General features: G+C 43.4%; 1 protein-coding gene across 1 annotated transcript; it reads left to right on the plus strand.

The window, feature by feature from the left end:
* The first annotated feature begins 1800 nt into the window (after nt 1–1800).
* RGS21 (regulator of G protein signaling 21) lies at nt 1801–12561 on the plus strand. Its single transcript, XM_035123090.3, has 4 exons — nt 1801–1811; nt 6245–6321; nt 8413–8579; nt 12358–12561. The coding sequence occupies exons 1-4, from the start codon at nt 1801–1803 to the stop codon at nt 12559–12561; spliced, it is 459 nt and encodes a 152-aa protein (XP_034978981.1).
* Nucleotides 12562–12985: the final 424 nt, after the last annotated feature.

Raw genomic sequence — 12985 nt, forward strand, 5'->3', positions numbered from 1 at the left:
TTTAAGGGAAATTCCCTTATGCTGAATAGGCTTCCTCGTGAGAAAAGGGAAAACTTGGCAGCTATGATTAGGAATCTGAGATGGTAGGCAGAGGTAACAACCCCACCAAACTACAGTTCCCATGATTCTTTGCAGGAAGCTATGGAAGTTGATGTGATATAAACCCAACGTGTTCATGGTGTAGAAGGAGCCTATATCTGAAACAGAGGTTGGAAGCTGAGGGACTAATTGGACATGGAACTAATTGTACCATTTGTAATCATGCCATTTTCCTTTTATAATGGCAGGCATTTAGCGGTGTATGGCTTACTATGTTGGACCTGATTGGTTGTATCGCAGGCATGCTGTAAATGAGGCAACAGCTGTCAACATCTATTTTTGCTTCATATTACTGGAAGCTAGCCTAGGGTTAGCTAAAAATCCCTCCCATGTTGCCTTGGGTTCTTCAAGGGTTTAGCATGTGAATTTTTTTTAAAAAAACCCAAATCATTACAAGTAAAAAGTGCATTTTTAGGGGGGGATTATAAAGCTAAAGAACAGTGTGAAGCATTCTATAGTCCAGCACAATTCCATTAAAACAAATTGGAACATTTTTAAGCAAAGACAGCAACTGTATATACATATAAAGATCCAGCATAGCACCTACAACTAAAAGTAGGATTGAAATGAAAGGGTTTTCAAGACCCAGTTAAAAACCGATGAAGAAACTGGTCAAAGGGAATTCTCCAAGCATGGGGCCACCACCTTGGTGTCCCTATCTCCAGGGAATGCCTGTCTAATCAATTTTGATGGCAGGCCTATGAGCATTATCTATCATCATCTATCTATTATCTATTATCTATCTATCTGTTGTTCTGGGAACAGTTCTAGAAAGCATAGATGCATCTTTTTGGCTACAAGAGTGAAATGTGTCTCCAATTTTAATTAACACACACAGTGCCCCTAGTATCCTTTTTTTTTAAAAAAAAGAAACATATGTCTAAGTGTATGACCCCTGACAGAATCATGTCTTCACAATTACCTTATTGCTTTGCAAGCTCAAGATTAGCATGCTTACTATTGTCCTTCATACCCAAGGACATATAGGATTAGGTACTACTGCAAATATATGACATTTTATTGATTCCCCCCCCCTGTGAGCATTTCCCCCCAAGTTGACCCAGTGCTGTTGTGCATTCACAAAAGACCTGTGACAGGAAAGGAGCAATTTTTCAGAAGGATGAGTGAAATGACTACATAATTGCAAGGCCCACATTTATCGAGGTTGGTTGCTGCTTTTGTTCCACTGCTTCATAGATCTACTTATCTATAATCTAACTTACGGTACCTACTTCAGTTTTTCCTGATCCTCCCAAACCATATACACATTTCAAAAGTAGGGTAAATCCTAGTATGTTTTCCAATCATCTCATTAACCTGAATTCAATAGGTTTTCACCACTGACCAGGACCATCAACTATGCATTAAATAAAATTAAAAAGTATTTTGTGTTTTTATGTTATAAAATGCCCTGTGATCTTCAGTTGAAGGGTGGTATATTATTATTATTATTATTGTTGTTGTTGTTGTTGTTGTTGTTGTTGTTATTATCTTCTTTATTTTACAGCAATCACTGGCAGAATAATAGGTGTGTTTTGGAAAATTATACTAAAGCAGATAAATAGAGAATGTCAATCTGAAAATGATGGTTTATTTATTGGTGTGTTAAATGTAATGGTTCTGCTGTCCTATTACCCACAGTTGAAAATCAACCAGAAAGAAAAAAGCAAGTGTTAACTGTGACAAACTGTGGAACAAACCATGCCAGTGAAGTGAGTTCCTTGTTTATGATTTTCATGGGTTTTAACCAAAAAAAGGCAACATATTAAATTCAAAAGTTGCATAATTATCAGCTTGTGGGAGGGGGTATCACTGCACCCAAATGTGTTTTAAACACGTAAAATGTTTTCTCCCTAGCCTCTGCCATGTCACACTTCGTTTGCTCTCTTATAATCAAGGGGGATGTTGTTCATTCTCTTTTCAGCAACACAGCCTCTTCCACGGTACAACTTTCACAATCTGACCGGGCCAACTAAAACAAATTATGAGAAAATAAAATGGCGAAGTTGGTCATAAATAGGCCAAAACTCTCATTGAACGGCACAATGAACAGCGCAATAGCGACTTTATTTTGATAGGAGCAATTAAGACCAACATTTTGAGCTGTTCCACTCAGATCCTAGATGACCCTTTGGCCTGACTCAGAGAGCATTTCTTATGCACTTAGGATGAAATCAGAGATGACCACACCACACTCCCTCAATTGGTGCTCATCCTTTCTAAAAACCCCAGACTTCTTCATTGCCAAAACATCAAATGTCATTATTTCCTTCCTCATTATTTGCCCATCTGTCTTTGTCCACCATGAAGAGAAACTGGGGGAGACCCCTCCCCAAAGACAGTTGTCATTGTCTTTTCCTTCCATTGCTTTTTGAAAGGACATGTGCTCCCATATAGCACTTCCACAGCAAATCACCAGTTCGTTTTTCTTTACTCTCACTCTGACAGCCATTAATTATGCAACAAGGATATTCACTTTAAGCCCTAACTTTTATTGGACTTGTCCGTATCATAGGTTTTGCACGTTAATTTTAAACTTAAGTAAAATGTCTGCTTCTTTCCCCTTTTGTCATATTAATTCACTGTACTAGATGCAGCACTTCACTTGGCAGGCAAAGGGATCTGGGGATTTCCATGGATCTTACCATTCCACCAGCACCCCAATAGACAGCGCCTTTCCCACCATCACTACGCCAGGAGTATGGAGGAAACCCAGTTCATGTCAGGAAGTTTGGAGAGCATAGGCGAGCTGTGGGCGCTCCTGCAAATATGTGATGCATTAAGGGACGCGGGCGGCGCTGTGGTCTAAACCACTGAGCCTCTTGGGCTTGCCGATCAGAAGGCTGGCAGTTCAAATCCCTATGACAGGGTCAGCTCCCATTGCTCTGTCCCAGCCCCAGGCAATTTAGCAGTTCAAAAGCATGCCAGTGCAAGTAGATAAATAGGTACTGCTGTGGCGGGAAGGTAAACAGCATTTCCATGCACTCTGGTTTCTTCACGGTGTTCCGTTGTGCCAGAACCGGTTTGGTCATGCTGGCCACATATCCTGGAAAGCTGTCTGTGGACAAACAGCGGCTCCCTTGGCCTGAAAGCGAGATGAGCACTGCAGCCCAATAGTCACCTTTGACTGGACTTAACTGTCCAGGGATCCTTTGCCTTTACCTTTTACCTTAGTAGTGTACTCCACTAGAAACACCTACATGTATCAATGCACAGGGTCTTTTTTATTTTTGTAAATGTGTTCAACATATCTGCATATGTTAATGAAACATATTGCTCCATCTCTCCATCAAGGTGAGCCAACAACAAATTTTAGATGCAGAAAATTCTGGGGCACAATGGACTACAATCAGCTCAGTCCATCTCTTGTGCTTGTTTAGGAGAAAAGGCACAGGGGTATGAGGAAAAATGTCCTGTCCTATCAGATCTCTTGCAGGACAGAAGCTCACCCTCTCTTCCCTCCTTCCACCTCATGAAATAAGACACAGCCTGTGCACACATGAGCACAGAGGGCAGGGGAAGGCATACTTTCTGCATTAGAAGAGATTTCAGAGATCTCCCTGCTCCAAAATGTCCCTGTATACCAGCTGTTCAGTGTCACTGGTCCCTGAAGCCAGCCCTTTAGAGCACCCTATCCACTCTGAGTCTCGTGAGAAGACACTTGCACTTGATGACACTTGATGTCAATTATTCCGCAGGGTGGTCCACCCTTTCTTGGGTGTCTGCATTTTCTTGACATCGGTGGAATTGTGGTTTTTGGATTTTTTTTGGTGGTGTTTTGCCATTGTTGTAAGCTCCTTTGATCTCAAACATTGCTGTTGGGAAAGCGGCATGCAAATATGTTCAAAAACCAAAATGAAGTCAGCAAGCTAAAGGACCACTTGAGTAGAAGGTCCTCTCAGTCTACTTCTGGTAAGGTCCATGGTCAGAACTGCCACATTCCACTTGCTTCTGTGTTGGCAGCTTGGAAGGTAGGTTTGGTCCAGAGGTTTGTTGTTTCCTAGGGCAGCTTCCAAGGCTTATGCACTAGTAGAGGTCCTACTACTAACCCCTGGGGTTTTCTGGCTTTGCTCCAACTCCTCCTTGATGTTGTTGCATGTCCTCTTTCCCCCTTCAAGCAAACAAGGAGCAAGAGGAGCAAGGAAAAGAAGCAGTTGCCTCTGCATGCTTTGCCTTCCCTCTTCAGGGCAGGTGTGGATAACCTTTGACCCTCCCCCCAGATGTTGCTGAAAAACAACTCTGATCAGCCTCAGCAAGCATGCACAGGAAGCTGTAGTTCAGCAACATCTGGAAGGAGAAATGTTCCTCACTCCTGACTCTAGGAAGTGCCCGGCATGGGGCCTAGAGGGAGAAGCAAGCGAATAGGCAGCAGCAATAATGGCACATTTAGGGAGCAGGGCCCAATGAAAGTATCTTCCCCATGCCTTCCAAAACATGGAACGAGCTTCTTCTTTGGCGATCACTTGTAGCCAAGTAAGATTGTTTCCCATAAACATGCTTTTAACAGTGAGTCCGTAAGTGACTATGGAGGCCAATTCTGGATAGACACGTCCTTCCACAGTGGGAACATAGGTTTCCGGGCCGGAATTGATCATGGTGAGGGTTTGCCAAGAGTGCCTTCCTCTTAGCATGTTTCTCCCTTTCATACTGAGTTCGAGCATCTTCAAAGCCCATGCCACCTTTGGTAAAGGCTGTTCTACAAGTGGCGCACTCGCAGGCCAGTTTGTTTTCCAGTTGTCAGTGTTTATACTACATTTTTTTAAAGATTTGCTCTGAGAGAGTCTTTAAACTCCTTTTGTTGACCACCAGCATTACACTTTTCATTTTTGCGTTCGGAATAGAGTAGTTGCTTTGGAAGATGATAATCAGGCATCTGCACAACATGACCAGTCCAACGAAGTTGATGTTGAAGAATCATTGCTTCGACACTGGTGATCTTTGCTTCTTCTAGTACACTGGCATTAGTTTGCCTGTCTTCCCAAGTGATGTATAAATTTTTTGGGAGACACCGTTGGTGGAAGTTGCAGCACAGTCCCCATGGTACCCTACACAGAGATTATCTTCATGTAAGAACGTCATACCTGAAGCACATCCCTTGGTTCTAACAGAACAGTGTGATTCCCTTAGCTCCTTGATCTGCCATCTATCTTCCAGGATTAATAAACACTGTTCTCTACGGAGCTGCCTACTTAAAAATAGATGGCTGAACTATTGTAGAAGGCACTGAAATAGATTAACAGCTCCTCCTTCGACACACTGCATAGTCAAAGACTTATGCAATGAATGTGTTGGGGTTGTCAGTGGGATAACGAATAACTCCTCAGATTCTCAGGGAGAGAGGGAGAGAGAAAGAGAGTCTATGCTTTTGCTCTGGTGGTGCATACATCAAAGCCCAAGGGGGGTGCTTCTTTGGAAGCAAAAAGCACTTAAAATTACTAACTAGTTTGGAAAAGATCTTATTCTGCCCTGACAAGTTCTTAGATTTAGATAAATATGACCCGAGCAGAGAATATATTGAGCTAATTGGATTCTTTGTGCTCTCTCACAGATGGGGGAAGACAGCTTTTCCTGACACAAGCAGGAAACTAAACCGGGGGAAGGGGGGGGGAGAGGACGGAATCCTATTACTGCTTTTAACAAATGCTTAATCAAAATCTTGTTGGGAACCAAAACTGTGAAGCAAACCATTTTTAAAAACAGTACGAAATTGAGAAATAGCCCATTTATCAACCCAGTGTTAGCGTGATAACCTTTCTGATAGCTCTAGTCATCACTAGCAAAATGATCGTAGAAATTAATAGCTGGCCCATTCAATGACAAGAAGGTTTCTGGAGAGTCTCTACTGGAAGAAAAATCAGAGATACCTCTCCTGCGACTTTCTTATTGTTCACCCAATTGCATGCTTTATTACTCCTCTCTTCCGGATTAACAATCTAGGGACCTATATTAAATTACACCCTCCATCGCATGTGGCTATCTGCACAGGAAGCTGATTTTGCTGTTCAATATGTGTAGTTCAATATTGAAAGCTAACCTTACTTATATTGCTGGGCCAACACAATAGCTGTGAATCAGGATGCATACTGCATAAAGACTATCCACAGATTACATAGGCAAAAGATCACAATGCTATTTTCAAGGGTAGATGTTGTTTTCACAGGTCAGCCCCTAGGGAAACAATGGCATGGATGGATTCTGTGGATACGCTTCTGGCTAATAAAGGTAAGATGAATCTGAATGAAAGTAGTAATATCATGGTTCAACTTCTATTTACCTTACTGTTCCTCCAACGTGTCTCCTATTCCAGCTCCTATACTCCTATACAGGGTAAGGCAAGGACAGGGTGGCACTATGGTGTAAACCACTGAGCCTCTTGGGCTTGCCAATCAGAAGGTTGGGGTTCAAATCCCCGCACCGCAACGGAGTGAGTTCCCATTGCTCTGTCCCATCTCCTGTCAATCTAGCAGTTCGAAAGCACACCAGTGTAAGTAGATAAATAGGTACCGCTGTGGTGGGAAGGTAAACAGCATTTCCATGCGCTCTGGTTTCCATCATGGTGTTCCATTGCACCAGAAGTGGATTAACTATGCTGGCCACATGACCCGTAAAGTTGTCTGTGCACAAACGCCGGCTCCCTTGACCTGAAGCGAGATGAGCACCGCACCCCATAGTCACCTTTGACTGGAGTTAACTGTCCAGGACTCATTTACCTTAGCTTTACTTTACAGGGTGAGGCAACTGATCCATAAACATTTCATTAAAGAGGAGCAGGTGGACCAGCAGAATTTCCTCATTGGTCAAATTTCATGAACAAATAACTGTTTGTAACTTGATACACTGATAACAATAGGGCAAGGTTTTTGCCACTGAAAAGTGCTCCCAGAGGCAGATTTAGGGCAGCATAACTGGGTGGCATTTCGAGGGGGGCCCTGTAGGGCACCTGTACTGTGATGTGGTGACAGAATGGAATGCGAGAGGCGGGGGGGGCACCAAATGTTGCCCTTGCTGAAGTTTGAAAGACCAAAGTCCGCCCCTGGCGCCTCTTGAAAAAACAGGTTTCATTCCCAAAATAAAAAGCCATTGCAGATGGATTTGCAGGTCTTTGCAGACTGCATTACCCTGCAGTCTGTCTACCAGAAAACACATTAGAACAGATGTAGGCAGTCCCAGCAATGAGGTGTATCTGCAACTGCCCAGTGATGTTGTGGCTATAGCAACATCATAACGGCCCCTTCTTTCTTCATTCATTTGTGGCATATGCACAGAGGACAACCTAGTTTGGGGGATGAGGAGTTCAAATATGTACATTTTCCCCAAAAAATATGTATTCATGCCTCGCCTCCCCTAATGGATGCAAAACCGAGAATCACTGTAGAATCACTGTAAATTGAAAGCAATGTGTTGAGGACAATCTTGAGCAATTCCAGATATTATTATTATTATTATTATTATTATTATTATTATTATTATTATACCCCACCCAACTGGCTGGGTTTCCCCAGCCACTCTGGGCGGCTTCCAACAGAACATCAAAATACAGCAATCCATTATACATTAAAAGCTTCCCTAAACAGGGCTGCCTTCAGATGTCTTCTAAAAGTCTGGTAGTTGTTTTTCTCTTTGACATCTGGTGGGAGGGTGTTCCACAGGGCGGGTGCCACTACCGAGAAGGCCCTCTGCCTGGTCCCCTGTAACTTGGCTTCTCGCAGCGAGGGAACTGCCAGAAGACCCTCAACACTGGACCTCAGTGTCCAGGCAGAACTACGGGGATGGAGACGCTCCTTCAGGTATACTGGACCGAGGCCATTTGGGGCTTTAAAGGTCAGCACCAACACTTTGAATTGTGCTCGGAAATGTACTGGGAGCCAGTGTAGGTCTTTCAAGACCAGTGTTATGTTGTCTAGATAATACCTATCATTTGGGCACTTTGGGGTTTTTTTTCCAGCTACAACTAACTCAGCTACTGCTTAAGAGGCTGGAGAGTGTCATGCTTCGTGGACATCTGAAAAAACCCCTTCAGGATAAATGTCCAAAGCAACACTAACTTATTGTTCTTTATCACTGACCATGACACATAAGAAACAAGCGGCCACATTGTAGCATGTTCTGATCCAGGCATCCTGCTTACACCATCAGGTTTTAAGACCCAAATCTCCCCAAATCAAACTGTACTAAAGGAGGGTCTAGGAATGCATGAAACTACTTGACCAAAAGCCAGTAGAACTATTTCTGTTTACTTCAGTGGGGTTTCCGTGACCGGATTTCTTCCTACCCGACTTCTTGTTCCACAGTTGTGTTTTCTCATTTCTGTAGATGGCTTGGATGCATTCAGGACTTTCCTGAAGTCAGAATTCAGCGAGGAAAACATTGAATTCTGGCTGGCCTGTGAGGACTTCAAGAAAACAAAGTCAGCAGCTAAAATTGCCTCGAAAGCCAAAAAGATTTATTCAGAGTTTATCCAAACCGACGCCCCAAAAGAGGTAACCCATTCATGTGTACTCTGAAAGAATGGTATCAATGGCATGATTCAAATGTAGGTTTCTTTATTGGTTTGTGAGTTGGGTATATTCACCTGGCCTTCATAATAATATAATAATAATCAACCTTTATTGGCATCAAACAAACACACAAACTAAATAATAACAGATTAAAACTGTCACTGTGGCAAACGCTGTGTTAAGAGAGAGAAGGGTGTATTCCGCTATCCGCTTTCACAACATTGGGGCTTCTAATAATTCAGACAACTGCAGAATATAACGACGAGAAAATAGCAAATGAAGATAATGAACCACCGTCTTGGTGAGCACCTGGTCCTTCCCCAACAATAGGAATTGTAAGATTTCCCGCTCTGGTCTCCTTCTGGGGATGCAGAGCCGGTCCAGGAATTGTTGACGAAGCTCGTCGTAAAGTTTACAATGAAGAACCATATGTAGAAGGCTTTCCACCTGGGGGTTCGATGGATTTGCATTGAACCTGGCCAACGAAAATGCCCTTCTTTCTTGAGGGTTCAGTAGAAAGTCAAGATAATTAGGTTTTGTTTCATGTGCCCACGGGAGGTGGAAAAGAAGGGGGGAACATGTTTTGCCTGCTGCCGCTATAAGTTCCTGGCCTTCATATGCATCAGGATACTGTTGGGCAGAGGGGCCAAACCAATGTTTCTGAAAATTCTAGTTAGTGCTGCAATACATAGGGACTGGGGGCTCCTGGTGCTACCTATTCATTGCTCTTCCACTGTGAGGAATTGCAACTGACTTGCTACACTTTGGGAGTGAAGGGGGCATATTTGCCCATCCCTCATGGTACAGTTTGAAAATGTTAGACTCTGAATGTCCCAGTCTTGCTTCCCTCTTTAGGTCCCAATGTATATTACTTCACTTTCTTCACCTGCATTTCTGAGGGGCTTGTGTTCATTCTGCCAAGTGGGGCGCTGAATTTGTGCCCCAACAGCACCGCCAAGTGTGCAATCCCTGGGCTGAGGATTTCCTCTAGGGACCAGGAGCCAGAATTAGGCTCCAGCCTTCCATGTGTCTATCCTAATCTAGGAAGATCTGTTCCATCCCACCTTCAAGTTGAATGTGCCTTTAAAACACTGCAATAACTTTTGTGACTTGGAAAATGCCCAGGTACAGTACTCAGTGCTGGCAAGTGTTAATGGTTGATTTCTCTAAGCGGAGTCCTTTTGATTTGATGAAAGCTAAAACCTGTCCTTTAGAATCCTCCTGTCACACCATGCCATTTGATCATTACATACAAAACATTTTTTAAGCTAATTGGCTGGTTAATTACTCCTGTGATATGCGTTCCCTCACTTTTACATCGATGCATCTGCTTTTGATAGAGACCGTGACTTTAGCGACTGACGCCGTCTTAGCTTTTGAGAAGATAATTTGGGGGGTTCCTTTTAAATACTTCTTAATACACCCAAGAGATTGAGTTGCAGGCCTAACTTTGGTAAAGAGGATACAATGGGAGGATAGGACAAGTGAGTACAAGATCAAGGCACTCTTTAAAAAAGAAAATACAAATACAAAAGGATGAACTATTATCTACTTCTGACTTAGAATCGCTTTGCTAGATCGAATCAAAGGTTGATCGAATCCAGAATTCTGGGTCCAAGATAAAACTCCAAGATTCATTCAGAATCTCAAAAAGCAAGAACTATCTGGGAGACCCAGATCCATTGCCCAGTCCTGCTCAGAGAACATCTTTAGAAGTCAATGAACAGGACTGAATTCATGGATTTTGTAGGGTCCAGCAAAGCAATTCTAATATTTATATGAGCACACTGACAGCCACCAGGGCAGCAAAGAGAACACTGGAGTCACTGGAATAAATTGTTACCACAGTCTGAATTAAGTGTGTGTGAGAGGGCGGGTTGTGATCATATAGAAAAATACACATGGAACGTGGTGCTTTCTAGATGAATTTTATCATACTTAAGCACAGCTGGTTAGCTTAAGAAAGATTTGTGCTTAATTTGAAGCAGGAAACACCTTCTTAAATGACTGATGATGTACGACCACTTTTATACACATCCTTTCATGCCATAAATGTCACTGCAGTGTATCTCCTTTGTAGGCTGCTTGGGTAATGGAACAATCTCCAGGTCATGTGGGAGGAACGCATGATGAGGTTGTTCCCCCTGGGTTCAGAAACTGGGGCAATGAGGTGCAAGAGGAGCTTCAGCATAGGCATGGCTGCCAGGAACAGGAGTCAGGAGCAAGTTGGCAATAAATCACATGGTGTCAGTGAAGTTAACTTTTTATTCAAGGAAACATAGTCAGCTCAGGAGGCCAGGTCTAGCAAGCACAGCAACTCATCCGGTAGATTTTGCCCCAGTGAGTCAGTTGTGGGGACTGAAGGTCCCCACCTTCCCACAGTTCCTTAAGGACTCAAAATAGGGGGCAGATGGGCACTTAGACTAGTTTTCTCCCCAGGTCTTTCCCTTGCAACCTGAGACTATGGCACCTTGTCTGCCTTTGCTCTGCCCTCTTCATACCTCTTCTGGCTCTGGGACACCAGAGTGGCAGGGAGAACTGGTCACAGCAGCAGGAGGAGACCCCTTGGCTTCATCAGCAGCCTGCCCCATCTCTGCTTCTTGGCTCCCCTCCTCTTTTGTCTCTGCTTTTGCCTCTGATTCTGAACTGCTCTCTGACACAGACTTTTCCTCTTTACTAAGCCCTGTTACCTCTTCAGCTTCTGACACTGCCTCCTCCCAGTCTGCTCCTTCTTCTCCCTCCAAAGACACATTGTTGCCCCACCACCAATCCCCTGGCTCCCTCAGCTGGTGCCTCCTACCACTCATCAACATCCAGTCATCAGAAGGTCGGCGGTTCGAATCTCCGCGACGGGGTGAGCTCCCATTGCTCGGTTCCTGCTCCTGCCAACCTAGCAGTTCGAAAGCACGTCAAAGTGCAAGTAGATAAATAAGTACCGCTCCGGCCGGACAGTCAATGGCATTTCCGTGTGCTGCTCTGGTTCGCCAGAAGCGGCTTAGTCATGCTGGCCACATGACCTGGAAGCTGTATGCCGGCTCCCTCGGCCAATAAAGCGAGATGAAAGCCACAACCCCAGAGTCGTCCGTGACTGGACCTAATGGTCTGGGGTCCCTTCACCTTTACCTTTCCTCAGGACCTCCCGTGTTGCAAAGGTAACACTAGTATTGATTTATTTTAAAAAATTTAAATATTCATAAGGGTCTTCTGTAAGTAGGAGGCCTTAGATCAAGAGTGGGGGAATGTGCAGCCCTCCAGATGTTGTCATATTACAACTCTTATTACTTTTGAGCACTGACCGTATTACTTTTGAGCACTGAGACTGATGGGAGTTCTGCTGAACAACAGAATTCTCTTCGGCAAAAAGGATAGCTGCCGTTTTGTGGAATGTAGCCAGAATAAAGAGATAGTGTTAAAAAAAATTGTGGTGCCTGGGGGGTATATGCACTTTTCATGAATAAAAGAGAGGCTTACTTTTTTTGCACTGTGAAAAGTCTGGTGATGTTATTTCTCATTATGCACATAGAAAATCTGAAGCACTTTTTTCATTATTAAACAATAAATGGTAGCATTGCTTTCAGTGTAGGAAACCAAATTAAAATTGGTGTTCAGTATTCAAGATAATGAAAACATGACCTTCCTGCTGCTTTGCATCAAACACTGTATTTTGGGAAGCAATTCAAATAGTGTTTGTTTCTGGCTCCCTTACATCATTTCTGATCTCCAGAAAAACAAACAATTTATGCCACTCTATTCCCTGCAGATAAACATCGACTTCAATACCAGAGACCACATCACCCAGACTATTTCTGAACCAACTCTCCAGTGTTTTGATGATGCTCAGAGTTTAATCTACAGTCTTATGGCCAAGGACTCTTTCCCTCGGTTTCTCAAGTCAGAAGCTTATAGGGAACTCACAAAAAAGCAACAGAATGGGAACCAGAAGAGGTGGCTGCCATTTTTGTAAAGGTCAAGCTCAGAACACAATCTCCAGATAGAACACAATGGTCAGATAGTGTTGCAATCAGGTAGGTGCCTCACTGGTAGTTCAGCTTGCATGTTGAAAGAGCAATTGTCACAATGACTAATTTCTAATTTCTAATTCTGATACAAAATAGTTAAGACAGCTTCACCATTTAGCCAAGCACCTTAGTTCACCAGGAGTCTCATTTCTGTAATCCTAAAGCCCACTTTGTACAAGGATCCAACAAGTGGCATATAAATGTGGTATGAACAATGCCAAGATTCGTGCCTCTCCCTACAACTTATGAAGTGAACCAGAGTTTATGCTATAGCCATAGCCACCACTTACACAATCCATCTACCATGAAAAACTGTGCTTGCATCACAAGAGTGAGGCCTACACATGTAAGCTGTGCTGCACATAGGGC

This window comes from Zootoca vivipara, chromosome 7 (assembly GCF_965207765.1).
Source record: "Zootoca vivipara chromosome 7, rZooViv2.hap1.1, whole genome shotgun sequence".
Lineage (NCBI taxonomy): Eukaryota > Metazoa > Chordata > Lepidosauria > Squamata > Lacertidae > Zootoca > Zootoca vivipara.